Here is a 21,496-nt window from a genome sequence, read left to right as displayed (position 1 = left end):
GTGTATTAACAGGGTTTCAATGTTGCAACCTTTGGTAAATTAATAGATTTCATCTGAAGCCCATTTTGGGCTTCAAATCTAAGGCCTGCGGCTAGGGCTCTTTGGCCCTTCCATTGAACATTCTCAAGCATTGTGTCTGCTAGCATCCTACCAGTGCCGACACAAAGGGAACGTGCTTAATCTTACATTTGATCCCACTAAAAAGTGTCCCTCCAGGACCGGCCAACCCACTTCCCAGTCATTCTTCCAATAGTCTCAATCATGTCTCTTATGATAATGCACCAAGCATATCCAGATTTCCCAAGCTGATATTATCCATTTGGATGCAAGACCTGTTGCTTTAACATATAGCTTGGGAATCCCCAGACCACCCTAGTCTTTGGGGCTTGTGGCTTGCTCCCATGAGATGAAAGTACCATCCCTTTTAGAGAAAGTCTCGGAAACATATAGGTTGGGAATCCCCAGACCACCCTAGTCTTTGGGCCTTGTGGCTTGCTCCCATGAGATGGAGTACCATCCCTTTTAGAGAAAGTCTCTGAGGAGTTTCTCAACTTTGGCCGACAAAGTTGTACCAAATGCTACACATAGTTGCTACAAACACCACTGTTGCTGATAATACATGTTTTGATGATTGTGATGTGCCCTGACAGTTGCAGAGTGTTCCAATGGCTCAACTTCTTGGTCAACCTCTGCAAAAATCATTCACATCTTTGCTTTGTTGTTATGTCAACTCCTATTGGGCAGCCAAGGAGCCAGGGCTTGCCGGTGTGCATACCACTTGAATGAGTATTTGCTACTCCACAGCAGTCATGAGGATAGCTTTAGCTTTGTGACTGCTATTCTTGGGGCCAAAAAACAGGCATAATTCTTTAAGCAGCTCCACGAAAGCATCAATGTTTCCCTTTGACTACACTACTGTCATTGTCATCAACAATTGGTTTGCCAATTGCCCTTGGCCATCCAGGGAACCATAGTTTCTCACAATTCCCATCTCTTGGAAATATATGATGCTAACCAGTAGGGGTCCAATGACCACAATAAATCATAGAGGGGCTAAGGGGCAGCCCTGTTGCACTAGCTTAATAGATCTCACTAGCACCATAGAGGGGCTAAGGGGCAGCCCAATGACCACAATAAATCATAGAGGGGCTAAGGGTCAGCCCTGTCGCACTAGCTTAATAGATCTCACTAGCACCATTAACAGTACTGCTACATATGCATTAGTCAAGAGAGTGTTGACCATACCACAAGATCTCTCACCAAATCCCACGTACTGAAGGACTACCAGAACTAACTCTGCTATATTTAACTCTGTTGTAGGCTTTGTCCAAATCTAGAGATTTAGGAGCATATATTCCTCATTCCTAGACAGTGCATAGTCTATGCCATATGACATATTCATAATTGTTGCAGGGATAATCCTCCCATGCACGAGCCAAACTGGTTCAGAATTAAGAGCTTTGTCAGAAATTTTACTCTCAGTGCAAGAGATTTTTCCAGGATCTTGTACGCAATATTCAACAGTCACCTGGAGCATGTTCGATCTCTTTGTCGGGATAAGCTTGATTTGACCCACGTTCACCTCCTCTACATCTCTCCTCTTGTCCACGGTCATGAGGAAGTCTTCCACATCATTGAATGTCTTGTGACAATTCCATCTTGAGGGTCCTGGGCTGCTAGAGTTTCTAGCAATACACTTTTGACTCTGCCAACTCTGCGGACAACCCTTCTCTTCTTTTTATGGCTTCATCTCTTCCAAACTCATTAGTGAAGATAGAGGCATACATTATGCAAACCTTATGCAAACATCATGCATAAGGTTTGCATACATTATGCAAACCTTATGCATACATCATGCAAACCTCTATTGGAATGCCTCTCTTGTGCTGCAAGCACACATCCATGCCCTTTCAATGCCATGAACATATTATTCAGCCTTCCCTTACCATGTTGCACATCAGCTTTGCATACATTATGTAAACCTCTATTGGGGTGCCTCCCTTGCTGCGAGCACACAGCCATGCCCTTCTAATACCATGATCATATTCAACCATGTTGTACATCAGCCTTGCATGCAAAGTCTAATTTATCCAGCATGCTCCTTTTGATATATAACATTGGTCTAGATGTGCAGCTTTCCAGTTCGCATCTTTCTCTTGTGGCCACATCTTTAGCATCAACTAATAGTCTTTAGTCTTGGCCATGCATCTGCCTCCATTGTTCCCATGCCCTTTTGGGATATATGTTATGTCCACACATCTTCCACCATGTTGAAATCACCCATAATCAGAGCACCTCCATTGCCCATCACATTCTGAATGTTTTTCCAGAGTCTAGCATGCTCCTGGGGGCATACACACTGCATACAAACAATTCAAGCCCGTTTTGCCTTGCATGCATTATAACCTGACCTCCTCTCGGGTCCTTGCATACCTGCAAGACTTCCCATTTCTGCCCACACAGTTGAGCCTCCACTCCCATCAGTAGGGGTATTAACAAAGCCAGAGGCCCCAACCTTGTTGAGTGCGGGGCACCCGTTTTTTATTCGTGCAAGCATTGAAAGTCAAGATTATGCATGTTCCAGAGGTAAATGCATTCTCTTCTGTTGCTAGGGGATTAAAGTCCCCTTACATTCCGTGAAAGTACATTACATGTGTTTCTGTGCATGTCTTCAGGAAATGACCTCATTGAGGGGCTCTTCCTTCTGCAGACTCATGATCCTTATCAATATTCTCCAGAGGAGAGAGAGAGAGAGCTTATTTGATAGTTCCATACCTTTTGAACAAAGGGAGAGGGGGGTGACAAGGGTGAACGGGTGGTTTGGGATTTGTCTTAAGGGGAGGAACCTCTTGTGTGTTCTCAATCTGAGGAGTAGACTCATTTCCTCGAAGGTTCAAGTGCCAGGGGAGTCCAAAGAGATACCTCCTTCTTTTGAAGTGGGGAGAATGTCTAGGCTTTGAGGCTGTTTCCACTCTCTTTTTGGGTGTCGTGAATGGTGACATTGGGGATCCCTCCACCCTCAGACTGATAGGGACACTCCTAGGCAAAGTGACCTGATTCCCTGCATTTGGGAATCTGGGAAAAGGCCGAATTTAATGGCTCTTGACGGCTCGATCCCTTCCGCTGTGGATAGTTCAAGCCCTTCCGGGGTTTCATTCCTCATGTCCCATAGGATGCAAACGTGGCCTTCATTCCGGTAGAGAGCACCTTACCGAGCACACCGGTGATAGTTTTGATCTCAGGCCAGAGGAAATACGTTAGGTCAATGAAGGGACACCCAGACATGGCACTGATGGAGCAGGATTTGCTCCGGGTCAAACGAAGGGCACCATGGGAGCCCCCACTGTAGCTTGGGAGCTCTGCAGAGGAAGTCCCTTTGTGCAGGTTTTCTACGAGAACCTGATAGAATTCCTTACCCATGAAGTGAAACTTTTGAAGAAGGACCTTAACCTGGAAGGTTGAGGCGAACCAGTGTTGGAATTAGTTATCTGTAGGAACCCATGAAGACGACGAAGGCCCCGCAGTCATTGGTTTTCTTGAATTCCGCACAGACCCGATCCATGGAAAGCGCAACCTTCGATTGAAACACCTTCTTGGCGGGGGACGAGCCTGCATCGGTGGCTTTCTTTTGGTTTCTGGCCTTGAGTTTCGATCCATGGAAAGCGCAACCTTTGATTGAGACGCCTTCTTGGCGAGGGAGCATCGGTGGCTTTCTTTTGCGTTCTGGTCTTGAGTTCCGATGCAACAACTTGCTGAAGGGATTACATGTTGTACTGGCGTCGATCGCCCAAAGAACCCGAGGTTTGATCAGTGATGGCAGGAACATAGCTTGAGGCGCTCTAGTCTCTCATACGGTTTAGCAACAGCTTTCCGCTCACAGCTTTATGTCAACACCAACATTTCACATTTTAATATTTTAGAATCAAAATTAAATGGTAATATATGTTAAATGTCTTGACCAAGAGAAGATTCTCTCCTGTTTCTTTCCACTCGTGTTCAAGCGCTCTCTTCTGCTTCAACACAGGTAAATTTTGATCGTAACACCTTCTTCCCCCCTCTCTCTCTCTCTCTCTCTCTCTCTGCATCAACAACTGCGTCTCCGCAAGTAGACAAGGCGAGAGCAGACGAGAAGGATCGTATGATGGCGGAGCTTCTGGAAGAGGAAGGAGATTCGTGGCAGGGGAGGGCATCCCTTGAGGAGGCCGACCACTCCAGTTCCCAGTGGTTCTTCCCACGCGCCCACATCGAGAGCTCCTCCCCTTCCCGCCACGACGGCATCGACGCCTCCAAGGAGGCATACCTTCGGAAGTCCTACTGCACCTTCCTCCAAGACCTTGGCATGCGCCTCAAAGTGTGAGTCTTCCTCCCTTCGTAGCCATAGTTCGTCTTCTTACATAGCTCGATGATCCATGTTTTATCAAGGGTTCTGATTGTGCCCTAAAATCAGAAAGGGGATTTTAGGGTTGATTTTGCCCTTTATTTTTCAGTCACGTCAAAGGTTTGTTGTTGATTTGGTCCTTGCATACCAATGAAGCGCATCCTCACTGTCCAGCAAGGGGTCTGCGAAACAATAGTGACGTTCCCCCTTTTTTTTCCGGAGAAATAGATCCTTCTATTGGTTATATGAAAAACCAGCCAACAGGCTGAAGTACATACTCAGAACCCTCAATTTTAAATAGATCCTTCTATTAGTTATATGAAAAACCAGGCAACAGGCTTCAGAACATTGATGTTATGAGCGTGTACTTCATGGTTTTTCAAATGATTTGAGCACGTACTTCAGCCTGTTGGCTGGTTTTTAATAAGAGGGAATGCCTTTTTCCCTCTCTTGAGGGTTTGAGCATGTACTTCAGCCTGTTGGCTGGTTTTTCATATAACTAATAGAAGGATCTATTTCCCAAGGAAAAAAAAGGAGGGAATGTCACTATTGTTTCTCAGACCGGCAACCATAAAAGGCAAAGTAGCTTGTTATAAGGATGTGGCAGGCAGGAGTTGCTAAAAGTGGAGGTTCTGGGCTGATTTTGGATTTTGGACCCAAGCACCTTCGGAGGGGAGAGCAGAAAGCTGGTCGACTTGTCCCAAACATGCAACAGACTGAGCTATTGACTACAGGCAGGCTACAGTGTGCTGGTCAACTTCATCCAGGCTTTCCTCAGGGCTGGTTGACTTCTTTACAGGGCTGCAAATTCTGGTTTACAGGAGTTTTGGGCTGGCTGTAGGGCTGAGAACATGGTGGATGTATCTCTGTGAAGACCCTTGATTGACAGGAGTGTCTAGAATAGGGGGGGTACCTGTGAAGACCCTTGGTTAGCAAGATTGTTTATTTGACTGGTGATTTGTGGTCATTGAATTCTCTTGTTTGCCTTGTCTTCGGATGTTGGTGCCCAGGAATGCAAACATAATGTTGATACAATGAATTCAGTACGACGAGGGAAGCGTAATCTACCCAAATACTGATACAACCAAGGAAATAATTGAGAAAGCAATTGAATAAACTCAATGTGTTTTTAGTGTGGGAAAACAAGACATTTTAGAATGGATTGCTTGAAGAGCTGAAGGATGGGAGGGATAAACTTTGTTGGTACAGCAAAGAGAGAGAGAGAGAGAGAGAGAGAGAGAGAGAGAGAGAGAGAGAAAAGACCCAATTTATCTGTGAGACCAAAAAAAAAGTGTTACATAAGATCCATATGTGAACTGAAGATCATAAAAAAACCTGCATAGTGCATGTACAATGAGAGGTCGGTACGACCAATGGTGCTCATCCTCTGTCCTCCTCCTTTATGAGAGTATACATGAGAGAGAGAGAGAGAGAGAGAGAGAGAGAGAGAGAGATTGAGATTGATTTACATTCTTTTTTTTTTTGGTCGTTGAGTTCAGGCCACAAGTCACAATAGCTACAGCAATTGTTTTTTGTCATCGGTTCTTTCTACGACAATCCCATGCGAAGAATGATAGATATGTGAGTTTCACACAGCTCAAGCATTACATGATATTTCTAGTATTGTTTTATGTTCCATTGAGATGGAGAGACATTTAATCTGTATGGTTCTTAGGTTTGTAATTTTTTTGCTCATCAAGTTCAACACGCTTTCTTGTGAGTGATTGCCATGAAGCATGAGGGAATATAGGAACTAATATTCAACTCATGAAGCTTTGAATTATGCATAGTGGAAATTGGGCCACAAGGATCAGCTTTTTGGACCTCTAATATTGAGACAAAAAAATTGAGCTAATTATTATGGTGCTAGACTTCTAGTAGTCATTGGTTGTGGTGTCATTTCCTTACTATCTCTTTTGAAATGTGCACCCAAAGTGTGATGATATGGTCGGCACTGTACATTACACAGGTCTCCCTTAACACATCTATGTGTTAGATGTGTTTTTTGAAATGAGAAAGCCATGTGCACACGTTCATAGAGTTTGTTGACTGCATTGCCATGCCCTGGAACCATATGAGCAAAAACACTTAATCTAAAATTTATTGAGGCAGCTTTTTGGGAGGTAAAACGACAGCATTTAACTTGTATGGCTTTTTGCTTGAACCCATGTGAGTACAATGAGCAAATGCTTAACCAACATCTATACAGTCTGTGTATTATGCTCTTTCTCGAGGACATGAATACTTAGACATACTGGCAATTCTGTCTACTTATGACGACATTGATTCTGCTAGTTGTACATACCTTCTTTTGTTCATAAGTCCTATTAGGATACTTATAATATTTTAAATGGTCATCATTGCTTGTTATCTTGCAACAATTCAAATGAACTTGCTTCAAGGTACATGTACATGTGAAAAAAAATCTTGTGAATGAAAAACCTGGGAGTTCTTCTGTATGATCCTCCTTTCTTTCCTCTAGGAACTTTTGGTGAGACAAAAGATTGGGAACTTTTAAGTGGTGGACTTCGACAAGGTGATTAGAAAAGTGCTAGCAAGAGATGATAGTGACAATAGAGTAGTATAGGGAGACGTAATAGAGAACATCAATATCTAGGTCAAGGTATTTTGCTAAAGTTACAAGACTTCCAAATCACAACTTATAAAGTTTATTTTCTTTCCAATATGAAACACATCACAAGGAGTAAGCATGGCCAAGTTATCTGGGTCTTCTCCAAGAGCCAAACCTCAAGGTGTTGGGCCTCCCTTGAGCTCCACCGGTACCACTCCATTTGAGCCTAAAGACTATTATCTCCACTTGGCTACCAATCTTGACAGAAGCGAACCAAGTATCAGATCCACATGGGAATGTATGTTTTCACAAGGTCTTGAATATGATCAAGACAAGAGGGTAAACTAGGTCTTTCCAGGATCTAGATAGCAGCAGCAAATAGAACAAAGGTAGGGACTGAGAGTGGTCATGCACAGGTGGTTCAAAGGTGGCAGCCAGTGGTCCTGGCTGGGCAGCAGGTGGCAGAATGGACGATGGCAGCCAGCAAATCAGATATGCTTAAAGGGGTGAAACAGGGACAAAACAGGGTGGAGGTGAGCCTTGAAACAAGGGGGCACAGCTAGATCCGCAGAGGGGCAGAAGCCGGTTCTGTATCTGAGGTGGCGACAAGCAGAGGTGTCATGATTGTGACACTCCTAATCTCTCATTAATCCCTCATTAACTTTAAGGACGCTAGTGAAGAGTCATACCTTGTCACATGGGTCACCTATGAAGAGACATGTCTCGTTCAAAAGACATCACTATGTGCCTTTTCATTTGTAACTTTTCAGGCCCTATTCAAGAAAGCCTTGTATCTCAATGCAAACAACACAGATTTCAGCTCTTGCCTCATTTTTACTCAAGCATTTAAGTACTAAGTGTAAAACTTTTATAGCTTAATTAACATGATTAAGGCTTAATTAATGAACATAAGACAAATGCTACAGGAAAAGACTGAGTGATTGCATTGAGACGGGGGCCTTTCTTAAATAGAGGCTGAAAAGGTACAACTAAAGAGGCACATCCCCGTGAAAGGGTGTGGCTCTTGAATCAATGGTTATGTCCTTAGGACTTAGGGGTGTGTCTTTAATGAATAGACACGTCCTTTGATAGTGACCCATGTGCAAGGGTGTGACCCTTCACAGGTGTCTTTACAGTTAATGAGAGATTAAAGAGTAATTAGGGAGAGACTAAGAGAGTTAGTCACAATCGTGACATTCCCTCCCACTTAAAATAAGACTCTGGCTAAGAAGCGATGGTTGTCTTTGAAAGAATTCCCGAAAAACTTCTGGATATTCCTGAAAGTCTTCATCACTTTGCCAAGTAGAGTCAGAATCATAAAGATCTCTCCATTTAACCAAAAATTCTGTAGTGAGCTTATGTTGTGTTTCTTTCTGTCTGACATCAAGAATTGTCTCTAGAATTAAGAGTATGTGTTCATCTTCAATTTCTGGAACATAATCCTAAACATCTAAAACTGAAAAATCACCGTCCACAAACTTCTTGAGCCAAGAAATATGGAAAGTTGGAAGAATTCTACCCCAAGAAGGCGGTAATTCCAACTTATAACTGAGAGATGAGTTCTCCTTAATAATACGAAAGGGTCCATAATATCTTGGACGAAGCTTTGGAAAGAATGATTTCATAGACTTATCCTTCTTTTTCACTAAGAGTACTGGAGCTCCAAAAGGGCTTTTGCTTGGTCGAATATGTCGTTTCTCCAAAAGTTCAGTTAGTAGTCGCTGTAGCTCCTGAGATTCCGTAAAAGAAACTCGATATGGAGCACGAGTAGGTGGAGTACTGCCAGGAAGGAGATCAATAGCATGGCCGACTGGTCACCGAGGTGGGAGAACCGCAGGAAGCTCCTGAGGAAAAAGATCCAAGTATAGAGCAAAGAAAGGTTGCTTGAGGTACATCATCTTCGTATCCATGTCCTCGGGAGAATCATTGACTGAATAGACTATTAAAAGTGCTGAGGAACAACCACTCTTGCAGACCCACCGTTTTGCTTGAAGAGCTGAAAGGGTTGGTGTAGAGGGTTGGTCTCGGATGCCTTCGAGTGCTACAAGCGTGTATCATTTTGAGCAAATTGTATGGAATGGTTCCGGAAACTGATCAGGGGATTAGATTGATACAACCATTCTTGACCAAGAATCATATCATAATGTGCCATAGACATGACTTGGAAATCCAATTTGTCACGATAGTGTTGAAGTCGTCACCTTCTACCTCGGAAGGAATGACGTCTTCGTCTGCTGGTATTGTTGCTGAAACATCTACTGCTGGTACGGAACTCGTGTGGGAGTGGCGATCTGTGTGGAGCTATTGGATCTGTGAAGCCAAGGATGCCATGGACTCCTGGTGTTGTCGTTGGAACTGCTATTGAAGTTGCTGCAAAGCTTGCCTCCGTTCTGGAGGAGCCAGTATGTCAATAGGTTCAGCCATGAGAGAAGATGTTGATGTAGAGGCTGTAGGGTGATGAGACTCTGGGGGTTTTTGCTGTTGATGATGCCGCTGGGCTCTAGTAATAACCATCGGTTGGAGGGTGCGGCATCTTGAAATCCCGTGAGGAGAGGCTACGTGCTGGTGAAGCGGCTATGGACCATCCAATATAATGAGGGCGATCCTCTGCGACTGGGCTTGCACGAGAGTCTACTACCGGAGAAGAAGGTACAGGGGTGGGGGAAGCTATTGGTGTCAAAGGTGTATAATCTGGTGTAGAAGGCCACACCATGAACGAAGATGGGTAAACGTTCTCAGAATAGGTGCAATATTCATGAAAAATGATGCTACTCTCAGGAAGGATAGCGCCCAGATAAGGATGACGCCTGAGCATAAAACAGTAATGATTCAGATCCTGTGCAGAAGTACGAACATGGATCACCCACACATCGAACTCTCGGAGGTGAGAAGTTGGTGTGGCTATCTGAACACGATAATGAGTGGGCTGTAAAGAGGGGGGCATACTCACTGGAACAGGGCAGAGATCGGTGGAGGGTAGGAGAGGGCACTATGGACTGTGAGGGTGTATCCTGTAAATAATTGAATTCATAGGTTTCCTCCGCCATAAGCCGTCGGAGAAGAGGGTAATGTGTGTCCACGTGATTTGGGAGGCGCTCTTAAACCCGTAAAAAGTGATATTGGCCCTTGATGAGTGGAGAGCACGCAAAAGAATGAAGTGACGGGTTTTCAATATTCTAATGCTCCACATTATGTGAGATTTTAATGCCCAAGAAAATGGAAAAATCACACCTGAAGAAGATTGCCATAAATAATATTGTTGCTGTAGCTTCTAGAAGAAGCACCAAGGAGATGGTAGCCGGAAATCATACGTAAATCTGCAACGGGAAGCGGCTGGTCCAAGCAAAGGTAATGGACAGCAGGAAGCACACGTCCAAGAGGTTGAGGCGGGCTGAAGCTGTGGAGAAGGGAGGCGGCTGCAGGCTGGCACACATTGAAATCGTGTGCACGCGAAGGCTGAAAACTGCACGAATGTGGCAATTGGCACTGGTTCGTGAGGGAGCCTGTAAAGGTGTTTTTTTTTTTTTTTTGCTTGAATACGTGGCACTTAGAACCTTAGACCCAACCTTTGAGAGTGGGTATTATGTGTGTTTTTTTTTAAATTAAAAAAAGCAAATCGGCGTGCACTTCTCAACGCGCAGCCGGAAACTCCACGAAGGGATGCGACTACTCCATGGAGGGGTGCTTGTCCATGAAAGCGTGCTGGCTGAAGAGGTAAGCCTTCGTATTGAGAGGTTGCATACTATCTTGCCTTTGTTCAAGAGTTTTTTGCAAAGGGTTGGCCCGACATTAATCAGCAAAAATTGGGAGTTTGGGGCTAAATTTGATGGGGCATTCTCTCCTGCTCTTCCATTCAATACTTGCTACACCCAATTTTAGGGTTTGGGCTGCTTGATTTTGGGTTAGGGTTAGGGCTGATTTTAGGGTTAGGGTTAGGATTTGGGCATGTCACAGGGCAGTAAAGCTTTTATAGCTCAATTAACATGATTAAGACTTAATTAATGAACATAAGACAAATGCTATAGGAAAAGACTGAGTGATTGCATTGAGACGGGGTCCTTTCTTAAATAGAGGCCGAAAAGGTACAACTGAAGAGGCACATCCCTGTGAAGGGGTGTGGCTCTTGAATCAATGGTTATGTCCTTAGGACTTAGGGGTGTGTCTTTAATGAATAGACACGTCCTTTGATAGTGACCCATGTGCAAGGGTGTGACCCTTCACAGGTGTCTTTACAGTTAATGAGGGATTAAGGAGTAATTAGGGAGAGATTAAGAGAGTTAGTCACAATTGTGACACTAAGATCTTTAATTATGTTTAATAATGTTTAATTAAGCTAAAAGCTCAACAATCGTATGAGAGCAAAACAAGCTTCAACCTGTAGTATGCCCACATCCAAAGCCTAACCCTAAAATCAAAAAACCCTAACCCTAAAAGATCAGCCAGTCCTAATTCTAAAATCAGATTTAGCAGGGTTTGTGTGGAAGAAAGGGAGAGAATGCCCCCGTCAATTTTACCCCCTTTTCCCAATTTTGCCTAAGTCTACCATTTCCCCCAATTAGATAGTAGCCCGTAGCCCTTTGACTATAAAAAAAAACTGATGAAATGCAATACTAATACCCGAGCACTATTGGCCTTACCAGAGTACTGATTGGCTCCCTCTCTACCCCTCCATGTCATCGGTTGGTACAAATCACCCTCTCCATGCTAAATTGGCCACCTTTCGTTTACAAAAAGCCACGACTTCTCACTTAGTACAAACAAAAAATTTAAGTTATGTTTTTAAACATTAAGACTTATAAACCTTAGCCTTATCAAAGGCCACACCATCAAAGGGGGAAAAAAATGAGCAACCCATGTTAAATATTAATGGGGATTACTGGATTACTGTGGGAATAATGAAGTGCTAGGTGGTTGTTTAAACTAGCACTGTATTATGTATAAGCTTAGGTTTTAAAATAAGAGTTTCCAATGTGTGTGAACAACTGCTAGTATGTGAGTTCTTTTGTGTGGGAACAATCTCTTAGAAGGATATGATATTATGTAAGTAGTGATGTGGCAAAGTGAGATCTATTAGAGACACTTAGCATCATGTTTGGCATATGGCATATGTGGTGGCAACATATGCTTCACATTTGTCAAGGGGAGTCTCTTCTATAAAAAGAGTATATTATTATAATAGATGGATGCTTTTCCACGACTCTTGTGTACTTCCCTTTAATCCCTAATTAATTCTTTGTTTAATGTAGTGATTATCTTGCTTGTCACCATCACTGTCTCTCTCTCCTACCAGTCGTGCTCTTGCCCTCTGCATAGGACCCAAAGGCATCAACAAACACAATCTCTAGAACCCAAACATTCGGAGTCTTCATCTCAGCCTACTACTATGGATGACCTCTCCAACCAGTGTGGCAGTTCGACTCCAGTCGACTGGCAATAGGCTTTGCAGCTGATGCATTAGCAGCTTCAAGAGTCCGTGGCCACACTAGCTTCTTAGATCCAACAGTTGCAGATGAATCACTATTCTCATACCAGTTCTGTACAAGATGGATCACTATTCTCATACCAGTTCTGTACACTACAACATTATTACCAGAAAATGTAGACATCATTTTTCCAAAGATAGTAGGTGATGATCTTAAGACTCTTTATCGTCTTTTGCAAGCTAGTAAAACAAAGAAGTTGGCAATTAAACCCCCCGATTCTTATGGAGGACAACACAATAAGCATACCCTTGAACAATGGCTTTATAAATTACGTTCGTATTTTGACTCTATGGTCCTTACTGATGCCAAGAAGATTACAGTTTTTGCATCACCAACGGTGGAGTCCTTTAGAGTGAACTTCACCACAAGCATAAATGGTCTAATGAAAAAGATCCGACTCTGACATGGCAAAATGACGAGGACCTGGAGTGGAAAACTGGTCCCATGTGAGCCCAGTCCAGGACGAGTCAGCTAGGGTTCTACTCCATGCGTCCGAGGTCAGGTGTGCATTGTCCTGCACATGAAACAATGTCAGTCCGCGTTGTGAGTCTCCCTCTGGAATGATGTCAGTTGCTCTGTGTGTTTGGTCTGCGACCAAATGTCAGACGACTGTGTAGATGTAGGTTTGCATTAAGTATGGGCATGTGGAAGACTATGAGTCATCCCAAGGGGGCCGAGAAGGCCCCAGGCCGCCTTGCCCACCAGCCCTAGTATGGGTTGGGCATGTTGTCGGCCAATCCAAGGGGCCTGGCCAGGCAGCCGACAGGACCTTTGGGCCAGCCCAGCTAGGCAGCCAGGCCAAAGGGGCTGCCCAGCAGCCAGTCGGCCAGTGCCCAAGAGCTGCCAGGCAGCTTGCACAGGCCTGGATAGCAGCCCACAGGGCGGCCAGGCTAGATCAAAAGGGCCAGCCTTTTTAGGTGTGACAAGATAACTTTATTAGCATAAAATTGTAGCAAGACGTGGAGAGAAAAAGTAACCAGCCGACCAGGTCTAGAAAGGGGTATACAAACCCCAAGGCATAAATTCAATCCATCTATCTCATAATTCACAAGGTGTTGCAGCTACTCAAGGGCCAGGATAGCCAAGGGAGAAGCTAACGCAAGGGTGAAGGATTGAAGGGCAGAGATCTATCTCAATCAAGAAGGTTTAGGTTCAGGTTTAGTCTTTTATTTCAGATTTTGCATTGTTCTAATAAAAGCAAATACATCATTCATGGTGGGGGCCCTACAGAGGGTATTCGAGACCCAATATTGTGTCCTCTTCTCCCTCCCTCCCTCCCTCTCTCTCTCTCTCTCTCTCTCTCTCTCTCTCTCTCTCTCTCTCTATTTTTTGCACATCTATATTTAGTTTTGTGCGTTATTCTTGTCGTGAAACTTTTGCTAATTTCTGAGCATTGAAGTTACCGATCTCCCCCGAAGCTTCCGCATGTTACAGTGGTATCGAAGCCTACTTCAAGTGTAAAGATTCAGCAAGAAACCATAAATTTTTTCTCGCTCGTGTGGTTGGTTTTCAAACTCCAGTGGACCACCCCTTTCGGAGTGACTCCTATCCCTTGAAAGACGGTTGGTTTCAGTCTCCAAAAGTCTCCCACACACATAGTGGATGGTTAGACTGCGCTTCGGAAAGGAGGTGCATTTTCCTGCCATGGCGAGCTACGACGACGAGAGAGACCAAGGACCTTGGGACTGAAGTGCACTAGGTAGTCTAGCTAGGGCATCAGGCATGAGTGTACAAGAGATGTTCCAATAGATGATGCGAGCAATCGCAGACCAAAGCACCAAGTTGGAAGAGCAGAAGGCGTAGATACTGGGTCTGGAAGAGCGCACCCGTTCTCCAGCTCCACGTTTTCTTTCTCCTCCTCCCTCTCCTTTTGTTTCCCAGATTCCAGATCCTCTACACAAGGACCTCTTTGAAGGGTCACGACCGAAGCGGAGTTCAATGCTTGAGTTGCAAATGCGTGCATTGGAGATTCGACAACGTGAAGACGACGCCATGCGACGCGTGGAACATGAATGATACCTTGCGGCTTTGGACGCAAGACTGACACCAGCGGCTTAATTTTCCCGAGAAAATGAATTTCAGTAAGCACAATGGTAAACTCGACTTTGTCCGCGACCTTATGTAGCGGTTTCTATCGTCCCATTACCTTGAGCGACTCAAAGACGAGTTTAGGGGAGCGCGTCAGCACGCACAACCAGTCCTTTAGTTTGCCAATAAAATTTCAAACTTATGTTTGCAGTTGGGATTATCTGATACGGACAAGAAAGGGCAATTCCTTTATGGCCTTGACACACAAATCCAGTGGGAGGTGCATATGTCTAGGCCAGCCACCTTTGAAGACGCACTCTTGCTTGCGCAAAGTGATAAAATGAAGCATAATGGAGGAAAGCCCAAGATTTCGCAGCCGGCTACTCCCAAGGCTAACACCTCGGGGAGAAAAGGCCAGAACTAGACGGGATCTTCCCCAGGATAGAGCACGGGAGCGTTTGGCTCCAAGAACTTGACCAATGCGCCCAAGCTTACTCCAGACCAGAAAGCGGAGGCAGGCAAGACCGATGGCAAGTTGAGTGCTGAGGAGATCGCTTAGTACAAGGAGAAGGATAGGTGTTTCTTTTTTCATACAAAAGGACACTTCTCGGGAGTGTCCTAAAAAGACTACCGGTCCAAAGATCGCCGCCTCAGCCTCAAAGGCTTCAGTGGTGAGCCCAACTCCCACAGACCCCAATGGCTGTCCCTAGTTCTTTGGATCCCAATACTTCGGTTGGAGCAATCATTAGCCGCCGAGAGCTTGAAGATAAGCAGAAGGGCGCCCATGACTAGGAGTATGAGCCCAACGAATTGCTCAAGACCTTTGGCTACATAGGTGGCCAGAGAGTCGTCATCTTGTTTGACAGCGGCAGCACAGAGGACGTGGTCACAGAACAGGCCGCTCGGCGTGCCCGTGTCGTCCTGACTTCGGTGAATAAGCAAGTTGATTGTTGTAGCACAGGCATGACACAAGCGTCAAGTGTGAAGCTCTAGGTGCTAAATTAGTCATTCACCGCACAGAGTTTGTGCGTGATTTTATGGTTGTCCCTCTTGTAGGAGCAGACATAATCTTGGGTATTCAGTGGTTTCACAAGTTCCTTACTGATGTCAAGTGGGACAAGCACACTTTCCAGATTAGCTGGAATGTGTCCAACGCCCGAGTGACCATTAAGTGTGAGCCAGGAATCTCGAACTTTCCGCTCATAAGCCACTTGTAGGCTAAACGAGCAATCAAGAAAGGTGCACATTGTGTGATGATTTACATCCAAACTACCTAGATAGTGGCCAGTGCTTCCGAGAAGTATTTGGCTCTCCATGAAAAGTTCCATAAGATTTTTCTTCAGGACAATCTCCCTCCCTAGGTCCCCCGTCCAGACCGAAGGACCACAAGATCGACCTCCTCCCAGGCTCGAAACCCCCGAGCAAGTTTCCATATCACCTTTCCAAGACAATGGAATCGGTGTTGGACCGCCAACTCCAAGAATTGTTGCAATCCGGCTTCATCTGCCCCAGTGTGCCACCATTTGCAGCACCGATCCTATTGGTCAAGAAGAAAGATGGGTCTTCTCGATTGTGTGTCGATTATCGTGCACTCAATAAGCTGACTATCTAAAGTAGATTCCCGATGCCTCGAATAGACTATATTCTCGAGAGGCTGAATGGGGCTAAGGTATTCTCGAAACTTGATTTGAAGACTGGGTACCACTAGGTGAGGATTGTTAAGGGGAACATCCCCAAGATAGCTTTCCGTACGGAACAGGCCCACTATGAATTTGTGGTAATGCCTTTTGGCTTGACGAACGTCCCAGCCACATTCAACCGCATGATGATGCAGGTGCTCCGGGAATTGATTGAAAAGTGTGTGTTCATATTTCTAGACGACATACTGGTATTTTTAGCTACGGTTGAGTAGCATGACATTGATGTGGAGAAAGTCCTAAAGTTGTTGGAAAGCAACGAGCTCTACGTCAATGAGAAGAAGTTGGAATTTTATTTGTTCGAGGTTCATTACCTTGGATATATAATTAGTGTAGAAGACATTCGACTTGATCCGGCCAAGGTGGTCGAGATTATCAATTAGGAAGTACCACAGACTACTTATGACATCAGATCCTTTGTGGGTATATGCCAAGCATACTTCACCCACATAGACAAGTTTTCTAACCTCTCGACGGATCTCACCAATCTGCTAAAGGGTGTCAAGACTAAAAGGTAGCGGATTCGAATAACTCCACGAGCGTTGGAGACATTTAAGAACCTCAAGGTGGCTTTGTCAGAAGCGCCTTGTCTAGCGCTTACCTCATGGGACGAGCCGACCAATGCGAGTAGCATCGCAATTGGAGGTGTATTACAACCAAATGGCCATCTAGTTCCTTACATGTCTCGTAAGTTACTGCTCGCGAAAAAGAATTATTCGGTCTACGATCGGGAACTCCTCGTAGTTATTCAGGTCTTGAAACATTGGAAACATTTTCTTTATGGTCGTGACTTTGAGGTTCACACTGACCATCACGCATTACGTTGGATTCAGACAATGCCAAGTGCACAGTGGAGTGACCGACAGTACCGCTAGAGCCAGATATTCCAACAATTTGGTGGAATGATTGAGTATCTTCCAGAAAAGGCCAATCTAGTGGCCGATGCTTTGAGCCAGAAGGAATAGGTGACTTTTATTCAGACCATTAGACTCGACCTTGTTGATACGGGACTAGACGACATGAAGCGAGGAATTCGGTACACAGTGGGAACAGGCATTGGAAGCCATAGGACCATGCCACTTTTTGATACGTGATGGTTGGCTTTTCTACAAAGGCCGACTGTGTGTCATGAAGTCGTTTAGGGTAGCTCTCCTCCATGACGCCCACGACGTCATTATTGGTGGTCATAGAGGTATGAATTCGACTTTGGAGAAGTTAGAACGGCAATACTATTAGCCAAAGATGAGACAAGATGTGTTTGTGTATGTGCAACAGTGTGATATTTGTCAAAAGATGAAAGCTTTGTGTGGAAAGAAGATAGGATTGTTACAACTCTTACCAATTCTTGAGGGACCTTTCCCAGATATTTTGATGGATTTTGTCACGAATCCTCCTCCCAGTCCAAGTAAGCGTAATACTCAGTGCTTGACTATAGTTGATAGATTTAGTAAATTTATTATGCTTAATCCATGCAGGGCCAATGTGAGTGTCGAAGATGTTGCCCATTTGTTCATTCGACATTGGTACCTGATTGGCGGGATCCCTAGAACCATAGTGTCAGACCAAGATGCCAAATTTACCAGTCATGTTTGAAGGGCATTGTTTGATAACTTTGGTACTAAATTGAATTTTTCCAGTGCATTTCAGCCCACAGACGGATGGCTAGACAAAAATCTACAACCAGTTGGTCTTTGATGCGTTGAAGTGTTATGTCCATGATCAACAAGGTAAGTGGGAATCATATTTGCCTTTCGTTCAAGCTGTTTTGAATGATTCTTTTTCTTCAGCTATTGGCAGGACTCCATATGAAGCAGCGTTTGGGAGACCATTCCAGTCGCTATTGACCAGGACCTCGTCTTCAGTACTTGAAGCGAACAGATTGACGGAGTCTTACCAAGAGATTTTGGAGTCAGTAAAAGACAGGTTGGCTAAAGCGCAGGAGGCCTACACTCGACAGGCCAACAAAGACCGAAGGGATATAAAGTTTTCGGAAGGTGATTAGGTTTATCTTCGGATCATGAAGCAAAGGTTGAAACAAGTGGGCAAGCGATGTCCAAAGTTGTCATTCAGAAGCTTCGGACCTTTTCCCATCCAGATGCCTAAGTGCACCCCGAAGTGGATTGTAATGACTGTGAGGTACCGGTTTTTGGTCCCATATGCCTTCAAGGCATTCCGTGGACGTTAATATGACTTTCTTTCTTTCGTTCTCTCTCTCTATTTTCTGCACATCGCAAGTCTTGAATGGCCGTAGGTGGCAACACTAGCGGAGTCTTCAATCTTCGAGCTCTTCTTTGATGAAGCTTTAAACTTCAGTGGTTCTCTCTTCACAAATCTTCACTTCATGAAGGCTATGATCACCCAAATGCTCCCTTCAATTTGATGGCAAGAAGCGTGTGGTATTGTTATGCAGAATTGGGGCAAAGAGTGATTTTCATTGAGGGAAGACGGTGACCACAAATAGGGCTAAATCAGGGCTGAACATGGCGGGATTTGTGAGATATATTGTACATTAACCAGACTGCTCAAGGCAACACAACTCAAGCAATTCAGATTATTTTTCCTTTGTGGTGGTCCTTTTTTTTTTTTTTTTGAGGGGGTGCTTCCCATCTTGGCTCCTAGTAACTTTTCTTGGATCTTACATACAGCCCACCCTCCCAAGGCATGACTATTACAAATAAAAGGAAATAAAATTCTGATCTTTATAGGTTGGGCACTTATAATTTCTAAGCTCTAATGCCCTTCAAATCAACATTCCAAAGGGAGATGCTTGGGAAACGTTTTTGGTCTTTCCTCACTTGAAAATAGGCCAGCAATAGGTCTTCCAAGAATAATCAAGGGCGGCAGTAGATTTTTGTTCGTCCATAAGAGTTTCTATCTTAAAGGCGTAAGGTAAAATATGTGAATCGTTCTACTTGAAGACTCTTGTTTAGATTATGTGCGTGAAATGTTAGGGGAATTTGATGCATCCCTTAGCTGTCACTGAAAGTCTTTGTTGGCAGGTCATTGCAACTGTTTGTATGTTCTTGGCTGGAAAAGTTGAGGAGACTCCAAAATTGCTCCAAAACGCGATTTCTCTTGCTTATGAAATTAGGCACAAGAAAGATCCAGAGCTTGTACAACGGATAAAAGTGAAGGTGAGAAAAAGTGGTCAATGTAAGTAGTAATGAGATTTTTGTGATTATCATGAAATTATAGCTTTTTTATTCAGAGTTGATTGGCTTGGCTTGTATCCTGTCTTGGTTTTTTTCACATATTCAAAATTTACACCTTTTACCAGGAAGTTTATGAACAAGAAAAAGAGCTTGTGCTTCTAGGGGAGCGTCTAGTCCTTACAACTTTAGGCTTTGATCTCAACATTTATCACCCTTACAAGCCTCTTGTTGCTGCTATTAAGAAGCTTAAAGTTGCACAAAATGCTCTGGCTCAAGTTGCTTGGAATTTTGTAAATGATGGGTATGCTCGTGATGTTTTTTGCTCTCAGCATTTTCAGAATACAAGTTTTTAGTTTACTAAATGATGGGCATCTACAAGAAGGAACTTATTAGAACTAGTACTGTCCAGGCTGCGCACTTCACTGTGCTTGCAATTTAAGGCTCATCATATCGCTGCTGGCGCTATCTTTCTTGCTGCAAAGTTTCTCAAGGTTAAGCTTCCCTCCAATGAGAAAAAGCCTTGGTGGCAGGAGTTTGATGTTACCCCTCGACAGTTAGAAGGTGAGATCTTGGCTTCGCTGACTGAACTGAAAACCATTCTTTTCAATAATCTCTTATTAATGTGAGAACACTTGTATTGTTAACTTAATTGGTTGATGCTGATCACTAGAATCTTTCTCATCGTAATTATTTCTTCATGTTTGGCAGAAGTGAGCAACCAAATGCTAGAATTATATGAGCAAAATAGGGAACTGCCTGCCTCTTCCTCCATTGATCCCAGTGCCACCAGTGCTGCCGTGAACCATGACAGGAGGGCAGCGAGTGCAATACCTCCTGGTACACCCCAGGTTGCAGAAAAGAGGTCAGCAGTGGAAACAAAGGCAAGGATAGAACTGGAACCAAGTCAGCAGCTGCATTATCAGGGCGACAAAAAAACACCGTGGACTGACTTTGAGCAGGTGAACATTGACAAGCTGAAAACAGCAGTAGCCAAGAGGAGGAAGTTCAAAGCAGAAGGTGGAGGGACAAGGTCTAAATTGGAGCTCACTGATGAAGAAGAACTACTGGAAAGGGGAATGGAAAATGGACACAAAGATGGCCAGTCTGAGAATTCTTCTGCTGTGCATGCATATTACAGGAACCGGTATCATCATTATTCCCATGTGGAAGGTGGTGATTTGGAATTCACCAAAACGGAGCTCAGTAACGAGGACGAAATTTTGGAAGGAGACCTGGAGATGGGCCCCATGGATTGTTCTCCAGAGGACAAGCATCGGTTTCCCCATGCCAGGGACCATTATCACGTTTCTCAAATCCAGCGCAGAGTTGAAACTGAAGTTGACCACCATCGGGGCCAGAAAACGAGAGACTGGCAAGAGAGGGAACGAAAGAGACTGCGCTATGAGCATGCCAATTAAAGCCTCCACCACGCTGTTATTCTTATGGGTGGGGCTGGATTATCTGGTGTGTCATTGTTGTCATGGGAAACTGTAATGGCATTAAAGTCATTCGAGTCAAGTGTAAGGTACAGCACCACAGGAAAGGATTTTATAAGCACTAGAATGGACACAGCGGGGGTTTTGTGGTTTCAAAGGTGCTGGTTGATTTGCTGAGAGACAGAACCTGGTGAATCTTGGCATTTGAAGCAATTTATTTCCGAATAGAGATGATTGCTTATGCACGTTGAGTCCTCGAGCCAAACAGTGTCTATAATATTCATTTGCTTTACAGTAACACCTCAAGCTAGCCATATGACATGTATTGAAATGGTGGAGAATGCCCAGATTTTTAAAACCCTTAGTGGTTGACTAAATACCACAGAGATAATAAATCTGTAGTATGTTTTTCCTGAGCATGAGTTTTTCAACAGCAACGCCAAAGGTAAAAACTTAGGTTTGATGTAGTATTTTGGATGGGACTATGAGAGGGAACCTGTCAGGTCTTTTGAATTAGGTCTGGCTAGTTAGAAAAGACCCTGGTTTGGAGTGCCATGATGCCAATTTCTAAGAGAACTCTGCATGATGGAACAAAAGGGTATCCACCCTCAAGGCTTCGGGGTCAATTGGGCCCTCTCTCCTCCCTACAGTGGGATTAGTCCCCTAGATGAATTGGAACATTGAGATGCATGTTGGGGTGATCATGGTTAAGCCTCGGGCTCATCTGCTCAGGATCATTTGCAGATGCTC

The 21,496-nt window shown here is 44.2% G+C and overlaps 1 protein-coding gene across 2 annotated transcripts; it reads left to right on the top strand.

The window, feature by feature from the left end:
- Positions 1–572: 572 nt before the first annotated feature.
- Positions 573–21,162, top strand: LOC147623153 (cyclin-T1-3-like). Of its 2 annotated transcripts, XM_086821217.1 has the most exons (7): positions 573–3,935; positions 4,025–4,353; positions 5,878–5,959; positions 19,158–19,292; positions 19,436–19,611; positions 19,720–19,871; positions 20,019–21,162. In XM_086821217.1, the coding sequence occupies exons 1-7, from the start codon at positions 3,933–3,935 to the stop codon at positions 20,726–20,728; spliced, it is 1,587 nt and encodes a 528-aa protein (XP_086677343.1). In that variant the 5' UTR covers positions 573–3,932; the 3' UTR covers positions 20,729–21,162. The 2 variants fall into 2 exon arrangements, with proteins under 2 accessions (XP_086677343.1, XP_086677344.1); XM_086821218.1 differs by lacking the exon at positions 573–3,935 and having other exon boundaries at positions 3,973–4,353.
- Positions 21,163–21,496: the final 334 nt, after the last annotated feature.

The sequence above is a fragment of the Cibotium barometz genome, chromosome 27 (assembly GCF_041138505.1).
Source record: "Cibotium barometz isolate CiBa-2024 chromosome 27, ASM4113850v1, whole genome shotgun sequence".
In the NCBI taxonomy this organism is placed as follows: Eukaryota; Viridiplantae; Streptophyta; class Polypodiopsida; order Cyatheales; family Cibotiaceae; genus Cibotium; species Cibotium barometz.
Note: the sequence above shows the minus strand (reverse complement) of the source record. Positions and strands in the feature narration are given on the sequence as shown.

Bases quoted from the DNA above. Each gene is read 5' to 3' on its own strand.
- LOC147623153 (XM_086821217.1), top strand. The intron at 4,354-5,877 runs GTGAGTCTTCCT...CGTTGAGTTCAG, and splicing joins CTTGGCATGCGCCTCAAAGT to GCCACAAGTCACAATAGCTA. The intron at 5,960-19,157 runs GTGAGTTTCACA...CTTTGTTGGCAG, and splicing joins ATGCGAAGAATGATAGATAT to GTCATTGCAACTGTTTGTAT.